This window comes from Sinocyclocheilus anshuiensis, unplaced genomic scaffold, assembly GCF_001515605.1.
Source record: "Sinocyclocheilus anshuiensis isolate Anshui unplaced genomic scaffold, SAMN03320099.WGS_v1.1 scaffold874, whole genome shotgun sequence".
NCBI classification, from domain to species: domain Eukaryota; kingdom Metazoa; phylum Chordata; class Actinopteri; order Cypriniformes; family Cyprinidae; genus Sinocyclocheilus; species Sinocyclocheilus anshuiensis.
In genome coordinates, this window is record NW_015538065.1 from 646187 (window position 1) to 655040 (window position 8854).

At 36.9% G+C, this 8854-nt stretch overlaps 2 protein-coding genes across 2 annotated transcripts in view; one reads left to right on the forward strand and one right to left on the reverse strand.

Annotated features, from left to right (window-relative positions):
• Positions 1-12: 12 nt before the first annotated feature.
• Positions 13-5656, reverse strand: LOC107683566 (uncharacterized protein CXorf57). Its single transcript, XM_016479642.1, has 12 exons — positions 4752-5656; positions 3652-3803; positions 3120-3316; positions 2845-2855; positions 2386-2559; positions 2048-2169; positions 1848-1921; positions 1511-1573; positions 1384-1433; positions 920-1222; positions 643-795; positions 13-156 (listed from the first exon to the last, which is right to left on the reverse strand). Exons 1-12 carry the CDS (start codon positions 5332-5334, stop codon positions 35-37), a joined length of 2004 nt encoding a protein of 667 aa, XP_016335128.1. The 5' UTR covers positions 5335-5656; the 3' UTR covers positions 13-34.
• A 776-nt stretch (positions 5657-6432) lies between these two features.
• Positions 6433-8854, forward strand: part of LOC107683518 (uncharacterized) — a 20820-nt gene continuing 18398 nt past the window's right edge. The window contains exons 1-6 of the mRNA XM_016479574.1: positions 6433-6562; positions 6783-6839; positions 7070-7177; positions 7290-7370; positions 8191-8283; positions 8386-8722. Coding sequence (XP_016335060.1) covers positions 6509-6562; positions 6783-6839; positions 7070-7177; positions 7290-7370; positions 8191-8283; positions 8386-8722 — 730 coding nt within the window. The 5' untranslated portion in view covers positions 6433-6508. The remainder of the gene's footprint in view (positions 6563-6782; positions 6840-7069; positions 7178-7289; positions 7371-8190; positions 8284-8385; positions 8723-8854) is intronic.

Here is an 8854-nt window from a genome sequence, read left to right on the forward strand (position 1 = left end):
ATCAGTGTGTCCTTCCATCTCCAAACGGTTTCTGTCATCGTAAAGGAAATGCACGGTTTAGTACCAGCTCCATCTTCTCTCCTCCTAATGCACATGCATCTAACACACACAGTAGTCTTTGATTGGTCAACTGGTTTGCTGTGGCGATCAAGTCAGCTGTTGGAGAAGAAAGAGAAATCAGATTTAAATGTTTAGCTAATTTATTCCCACAGGAAATAAAATAAAGTTTTAGTGGTAGTTGTTATATTTATTTAATTGAAATAAAAATAATTCTCACATATACAGTGGGTACGGAAAGTATTCAGACCCCCTTAAATTTTTCACTCTGTTATATTGCAGCCATTTGCTAAAATCATTTAAGTTAATTTTTTTTCCTCATTAATGTACACACAGCACCCCATTTAAGGGGGTCTGAATACTTTCCGTACCCACTGTAAGTAGCTTTACCATAGGCTTATTAAAATAAAAAAATTAATAAAATAAAAACACTGGCATTTTTTAGCAGAATGCAGTATGAATAAAACTCCAAAAACATTTTTTGTTGTTGTTGAAAGCATTATCGAATAAACTAAAATATGGCAATTTATGTGAATGCACTGAAATTCGTTCTGAATAAATAAAGCCCATTTGCTTCATATTTACCAGGGCTTGGGGGCGGGGCATGTGGTGAAAAGCCTCCATGTGATAGGACAGACTCCCAGGAGTTATTGTGCGAAAGGGGGAGGGGCATCCAGTGCAAGTTTCCCGGGGCAGCAGGCAGAAAAAGAACATCAAGCATCACTCCATCTGATAGAGCTTAAGTAGAGAAATAAAAAATAAAAAAACTTTGGTCACAATACTACAAACACGCTGTGACTAACACTCGAACTTCATGCAAAAAAAAAAAAAACATGTTTGTGTGTGTGTTTTAAATGTGCACCTCTCATTGTCAGAGTGAAGTAGCCAGTGTAGCAGGAGGCGGGGCTAAATGACTCCAGCTCTCTCTGTGGGAGGAGCTTGTGAAAGTTGTTAACCTGCAGCCCCACGGCAACAGCCTGGACGTGTCGCCGCTCATAACAAAAAACCCGTGGCAAAGTTTCATTGGCAACACGTGTCAGCCCCAGGCGGGCGGTCATGGGACTAGTGGGCGGCGTCAAGAAGTCTCCGTCTTCATCTTCATCATTACTGTCATCTTCCTGTTCTCCGACTAGAAACTCCATGGCGCCATCAAACAGGGAAAAATCTGCAGGGCACAGGGACACAATGATCTTTCTCTGGAAATTCATATCAAATTTGCTTTTCACAAGCGATTTTTGTCAATATTCATTGTTAATCCTGATTAGCTTTCTGGTTTCATGATGAAATGATGTGCAGGATGAATCCAGTCATTTTTATGGCTCTTACCTCTCTCCGCATCATCCTCCGTTGCAAGTGGTTGCAGAGGTGGTGCCAGCCTGAAGAAGAGAGTATTATTATTCTCCACTCAATAACAGCAGTTCTTCTCTATCAGACAGAAACCAAACATTCGTACCTCTTTCTAGGACTAGTACTGCTGAAAAGTTTCCGCTTCACAGGTGTCCTGTGAGGTTCAGACCTGTGGTAAAAACAGTCTTGAAGGACAGTTTACCCAAAACTGAAAATGTAATAAAATAAAGATATCCTATGATCTTCCTTCGAAAATTGAAAAGGAGTGCTTTAGCTGCTCAGTCCCATGCAGTGACAGTGAAGTTATTACTACCACGGTAGTTATCGAATCTCATTTACACTTCTGCTCATGTTGTAGGTTGCAAGACATTTTTTGATGATTTTTGGACAAACTTGTCCATACTTATTACATCAGAAACCCAAGATAACACACACACACACACCCCTCTCTTTGCCGTCGTACTCTAGGACTGAGTGGAGCTGATGGAATATCTGAATACTGTGTTCGCCCACTGTCCTATAAAAGAAAAGAAAATAGAGATATAGCAAAAAGAGTTACACTACCGTTCAATTTGGGGTCATTAATTATTATGTTGTTGGTTGTATAATAGTGTGGGTTATTTGTTGCTGTCTATGTATATACCTCTCTATGATGGTAGCAGGCTGCAGTGATGACACACTGAATAGCAAACTGCTGCTTCTCTCTATAAATTAACTTCTCACATTGTAATTTCATCTCTCCTCCACTGATGAGACCAGCTTCCCCTGCAAACACACACTGAAATTAGTGACAGGAAGAGGGCTAAAACCTGAAATGGTACAGCAACACATTTGAGTACTGAATTCATTTCATCACACTAAACAGTACAGGCTGTCATTATCTGGCATTATTCCATGCTTAGTCCATTCAAAAACATATCTATTTTTACATAAACCCTGGCAAAATCTAGAAACATTCTCAAATAGCTTTCTGCTTCTCACCGTGTCGGTTTTCCATGAAGTTATGCAATGAAACAGGAAGTGGTGGGTATCTGAAATATCCTCCAATCACAGCTCTTTCCAGCAGACTGCTCTCATCCACCTGCTTCAGCCAGCGGAGAAACTGCCGGATGGGCCGTATCCCTCTGTATGGCATCACGGGGTGAGACCCTGTGCCTGTTTTGATGTTTGAAAATAATAGCATTGGATTCTTTTAATTCTGAAATAAGTCTATAGTTACTACAGGTTTTTTAAAAATGTTTTTGAAAGAAGTCTCTTAAGCTCAGGCTGCATTTGTTTAAACAAAAGTACAGTAAAAGCAGTAATATTGTAAAATATGATTACAATTTAAAATACTTGTTTTGTATTTTATAATATTTTAAAATGTAATTTATTCCTGTAATGGCAAAGCTGAATTTCCAGCATCATTACTCCAGGCTTCAGTTTATCTTATTCATATACTGCAACATACACTAACCTTCAATAGTTTTAGGTCAGTAAAGTTTTTAAAAGACATTTTTAAAACATTAAGGAAAAATTAATAATAATGAAAATATATGAAAAGTTCATTTAAACTGTAAAAAATATTTCACAATATTACTATTTTACAGTATTTTTTGATCATATAAATGCAGCGTCGGTGAGCATAAAAGATCATTAAAGAAATATAACCTAAAACATAACCTGGCCGACACAAAACTTTTGAACGGTAGTGTGTATGTCATAACTTCATATGCTAGATGAGTTTAATGTTCTCTCTACCAATGTGTGGCTCCGATTCCTGCCCCGTGCGGCTGCTGTAACTCTCCTTGACTCTGTAGCGACACAATCTTACAACCTGACCCGGATGAAGGATTCGGTACCATTCCAGACAGACTGTGTTCCACAGCACAACACAGGCACTGGATGAGCCGTCACCAACCTGCAGCTCTGCCTGAGGAAAACAGATTGATGAAGAAGCTAAATTCAACGTCAAACCAATCTTGTGATGCATAACTAAAATGAACCATTTTAGACTGGCATACAGATGAGATAAACAGTTGAAGTTAAAGTTGAAAAAGTGCCCACAATATTAGTCAATAAATATCAAATATCGATTGATATACTGCATCTCTGCTTCTTATTAGATTCTTTCTTACCAAAGCAACTTGTATTCTTCCAAAAATTACTACAAATGTTAAAACAATATTTATTTTATTACATATGACCAAGTTCCTACTGTTAACAGATATTTGCATGGAAAAGGATGTCTTGTATTTGACCTCTGACCTTATAAGGACATTCACATTTCTGATCTGCTTTCCCGTAATAAATCAGTCTGGATTTGTGAAGGATCCGCACACACAAAGCCCCCCGGTAACGCCGAGATCCACTCAAGAAATGTCTGCGTACTTCTGCGAGGGAAACAGTGGAGCCAATATCTGCCACCAGAAACAAAGGCACATGCATGAATTTCATTTGTGTTCCACAGAAAAAAAAGTAAGTCATGCAGGTTGAGGGTGAGTAAATCATCATAGAATTTATTATTTTATTTTATTTATTTATTTGGAGTGAATTATCCCCTTATGTTTGAAGGTGAATTTGACCCATGTATTTCATGGTTAACAGCCACTGGACAATAAATATCTTGTTATGCCAATTTCTCTACTACTGTCTAAAGTTTTCCACACTTCTTCTGTTTAAAATCTTTTAGAAAATGTTTAAAACTTGTTTAAAATATTCAAATATGTGACCCTGGACCACAAAACCAGTCATAAGTAGCACGGGTATATTTGTAGCAATAGCCAAACAATACATTGTATGGGTCAAAATGATCAATTTTTCTTTTATGGCAAAAATCATTAGGATATTAAGTAAAGATCATGTTCCATGAAGATATTTAGTAAATTTCCTACCGTAAATATATCAAAGCTTAAATGTTTGATTAGTAATACGCACTGCCAAGAACTTCATTTGGACAACTTTAAATGCGATTTTCTCAATATTTAGATTTTTTTGCACCCTCGGATTCCAGATTTTCAAATAGTTGTATCTCAGCCAAATATTGTCCCATCCTAACAAACCATACATCAATGCAAAGCTTATTTATTCAGCTTTCAGCTGATGTATGTATCTCAATTAAAAAATAAAAAATAAAAGTCCCTTATGACTGGTTTTGTGGTGCAGGGTCACATATTCAGTTTTTTAATACTCAATTTTTTTCATGTGTGAGAAGTATTAATATTAAAGGTTGTTGAAATCCAGTTAATAATACAATAATGTTAAGTATTTTAGAGGGAAGGTGTTTAGGTGAAAAATATGGGTCCCAAGTGATATGTTTATAAGTGAGAGACTCCCTCAAATGCTTCCTAGATAGGCATCTTACACACCATCTATCTCCTCTTCAGAGTCCTCCGCGTCGGGTTCAGAGGGAGGCGCGTCCCGCCACATCTCTCCACTGAAGTCGTGATTATTCCACAGCGGCAGATAGGAGCTCCTGCGCGCTCTGAGCGGACCTGCGCTCGGCTCTGCTCCCATCCACGGAATGGCCCTCACATTGACGGAAGAGAGCGCCCTCAGAGCGGCATTGCCGCCGGAGAGTCTGTCCACCTCCAGACTGCACGCATGAAAAGACGCGCTGTCTTCCCCGCGGCTGAGCTCCACATGCCGTATGACGGAGCCGCAGTGGAGCACATTGACGCTGATGAGTCTGTTGACAGCGGGATCTAGAGACACGCGGATCTTACAGTCTCCATCCGTGATAGTGGCGTCGAACAGACTCTCTGACATGGAAATGCTGTCCGGGAAACGGAGCGCGAAGTCCGCGTCTCTGCCGTAGCGCTCCAGAGAGATCACGTACAGCGGCTCCGAGCGGGTTCGCGCTCTTGGGGAGGAAGATGTGGTGGATATTAACCTGTTTAGGATCTTTTTGAGTGTGCAGCACTCAGAGGAGCTGCCTGACAGCGCGGCCATGTTCGCGCGACACAATAACAATGCCGCAAAGCATTATGGGAGATTGAGTACAGCACAGAAAGAGAGAAAGACAACGAAAATAAAATTTAGGACATATGCCCAGTTTGAAGCCTAGTCCCGGACTAAAATGCGTGTTTGAGCTGTCCTAACTAAAAGCAACTTGCACTGACATGTCTGAAAATATGCCAATGCGCAGTGCCATTGATTTGTATGAAGATGCACAGTAATGTTTAAAAAAAAAACTAGCCTACTTAAACATTCTAATTTAACTAAAGTGTAATCCTGGCTTAATCTAACCCCTGCCTGTGAAACTAGGCCATAATGTTGAAAACAATTACTGAAATCAAGAATGAAATTAAATAAGAAATAGACAAAAATAAAATAGAAAAAGACGCAATTCTCAAAAATGAAAGAATAAACAGAACAAATAGAAATAAAAATATATAGTAGAAATATGAAGCGTATATGTGATCCTGGACCACAAAACCAGTCAAAAGAAGCGCACGGGTATATTTGTAGCAATAGCCAGAAATACATTGTATGTATGGGTCAAAATGATCAAAAATCATTAGGATAGTGAGTAAAGATCATGTTCCATAAAGATATTTTGTAAATAAATAAATATATAAAATTGTTTGTTTTCATATAACCTTAAGTAAAAACCTGAAACCTAACACTTTTTGAGTTATTGCCTCATTAAGATGAATAGCCTGATTGCTTCTTCATTTGTAAGTCGCTTTGGATAAAAGCGTCTAATAAATGACTAAATAAATAAATAAAATATAAAATGATTACAATAAAGACTAAATAAATAAAAAAAATAACTTTGAAAAAAGTTATAGAAAAGTAAATACATGAAGATAAAAATATAGAAAGTCAAGTATGTAAATAATAAAAGAAAATCTGAAAGAAAAAGAAAGCAAGACATTTTGACAGCAGTTTGAGTTGCGGAGCATTTGGTTGCCATGGCAGCGTGATGAAAACACACAGGACGCCATCTAGCGGTGACTGCGAGTCACTGCGTGATGCAGCTCAATGAACCCACAGCGCCTCAGACGATCGTGGACTCAGGATTGGTAAAGAAAGAAGACACTTTAAAGACCGCAGCATGGACACAACTTATTAGCAGTTCTTTTTTCCAGTGTTTGAAGCCTGCTGCCCGGACTCTTGTGCCATGTGGAAATATTACAAAAACGGAGTTGTACCGAAGAGAAACAAGCAGAAATCGGTAAGATTGTATTTTCAATGTAATATATTTTATCCTTTTAAAGTCAATACAGAAGACTTTTCCTCCGTGTACATTTAAAATGGATTATTTATGTGTATGACAGCTAAACGTTTGTTTAAAAACCATTAAAAGTGCAATTATTGAAATAAATAGACAAAGTCAACTCACATAATCATATAACAGATATATTCAAAATTTAATAAGCATTACAACTGAACAGGAGAATGAAGTTGTCAACCTCCCTCCCATTTCCAATGGGATTCCCGCAAAGTCAGCAGTAGGCCTACTGGTAAGCATTTTCATTGATTAATGTTTGTCCTTTTTTTAATTAACAAGCTGTGACAGTTTCTTTCTTTAGCAGTGGAAGACTTTGCATCAGCTGCAACACAATCTGTTAATTTAGTGTTGCTAATTAGGCTTCTTGTGTTACTTGGGGAAGCCAATCATTTGAGCTGTTTGTGTACCACACTTTGTTGCTCCATCATTTAAGATGCATGACTTGTTCAGGATCACCACACCAGGGGCCAAACCACAGCCCAAAGACTGCAGGAGCTGTTCTTCTTCTCTCAGGGCCTGAGGGATCACGGGCCCCTGGACAGAACCGTCAGGAAGAAGGTGTGGAATGAAAGATTTCAAATTTCATTCAATTCAGAAAACAGATCCCATATTTGTATGTTGTAAGATGTATGTGCTAATATATTGTAAGATGTCCTTAATTATGTGATAGAAAAACATTTTAGGCCACCAGAGTGTTCCATTATCCAAAGTGAGTGTGGAAACAGAGCTGGAAATCACGGCGCACCTTAAAGTAAGTTTGGAAAATTAATTAATGCTTCAGAATCTATTTTAGTCTAATATTGGGTTCTGATAGATAAGTAATGACTATTCTTAGGATTATCAGGCTTAAACCATGTTTATTGTTCTTTATTGGATATATAGCCTATCAGAAAAAGTAATGAAGTAAAGACTGATAAAATATAAAAATGAATAATGGAAGTCAAATAATAATGAAATGCAGTTCATTTATACAATTATAAATAAATAAATAAAACAAATATGAAAATAAATTTAATAGAAAATGCATGTATGAAGATGAATGAACTATACAAATATTTTTGAAATAGGAAATAATAAAATAAAGAAAATGAATGGGAAAAAAAACAATTACAATTAAAGGAATAAGTAATGATTAATGATTATTCTTTATTTAAAATGCGTTGGATTATCAGGCTTAAATCATGTTTATAGCACTTTAATTATTGCATTAGTTAAAACTAAAGACTGATCAAAAATTGAAATCAAATGTAAAAGATTAATTGCAATTATAGAAAGACTTAATGAGTAAATAAAACAAATATTGAAATAAATATAATAGAAAATAAAATACATGTGTGAAGATAAAGGAGAAAAATATAAAAATATTTTGAAAAACAAAGTAACAAAATGCATAAAGAAAAAATAAAATAAAGACAGATAAAATATAAATATTAAGAAAAATGAAAATCAAATATAAAAAATACCACAATGGTCAAAAATCGAATGAAGTATTTTCTAAATTTGAGAAATTCCAACAAAGGAAGCTGCAAATTAAAATCATTAGTTAAATTATTACTTTTTCTCTGTTCCAGTACCATTTGCATCAGCGTCATTTGAAGGGAACCACTCAGAATTCGTCTCTTGAGGAGAAAGAAGCCGCAGTGTTTCAGCAAACGAGGTTCAAGGTTAGTATATGTTAACGTTTTAAGCATTTATTATAATTATATAATTTATGCAGCCATGATGTGATCTAACATACATGAATGAATTCTTCTTTGGTGTTAAAGGACCAAGCTTCGTCAAACGGTCCTCCTGATCTCCTGCAGAGCCTTGTGCCACTAGACAAGAAAGAGAAGGAAGAAAAAGAATACAAAAAGGAAAAGAAAGAGGGAACAGTAAATGCTCAAAATGCATCTTCATGTACGGACGAGGCCCCGGAGGGCCAAGGCTCTCTGTCTGAGGGACCATTTAGAGCTGCGGGTGTTGACTACAAACAAAGATCAAATGCAAGAGATCCAAAACTGCAAGATCATTCTTCTCCAAACACCTTACATGATGACAATATTTCATCATTACATTTGAAACACAGGAGATTCATGATCTATCTGTGTGGTGGATATAAAGGTAAGGTGGATATAGATTCTCTCAACAACACATATACTTTGCTAGATTGCTAGATTATTGAAACACACACACACACACACACACACACACACGTTTACTTAGCTATCTAAATGGGGACATTCCATAGGCGTA

Excerpts from the sequence above, each read along its gene's own strand:
- LOC107683566 (XM_016479642.1), bottom strand. The coding sequence starts at position 5,334 with ATGGCCGCGCTGTCAGGCAGCTCCTCTGAGTGCTGCACACTCAAAAAG. Across the intron at positions 3,317-3,651 it reads AATGTGAATGTCCTTATAAG|GCAGAGCTGCAGGTTGGTGA; the intron begins GTCAGAGGTCAA and ends TGTTTTCCTCAG. Across the intron at positions 1,223-1,383 it reads GGAGGATGATGCGGAGAGAG|ATTTTTCCCTGTTTGATGGC; the intron begins GTAAGAGCCATA and ends TGTGCCCTGCAG.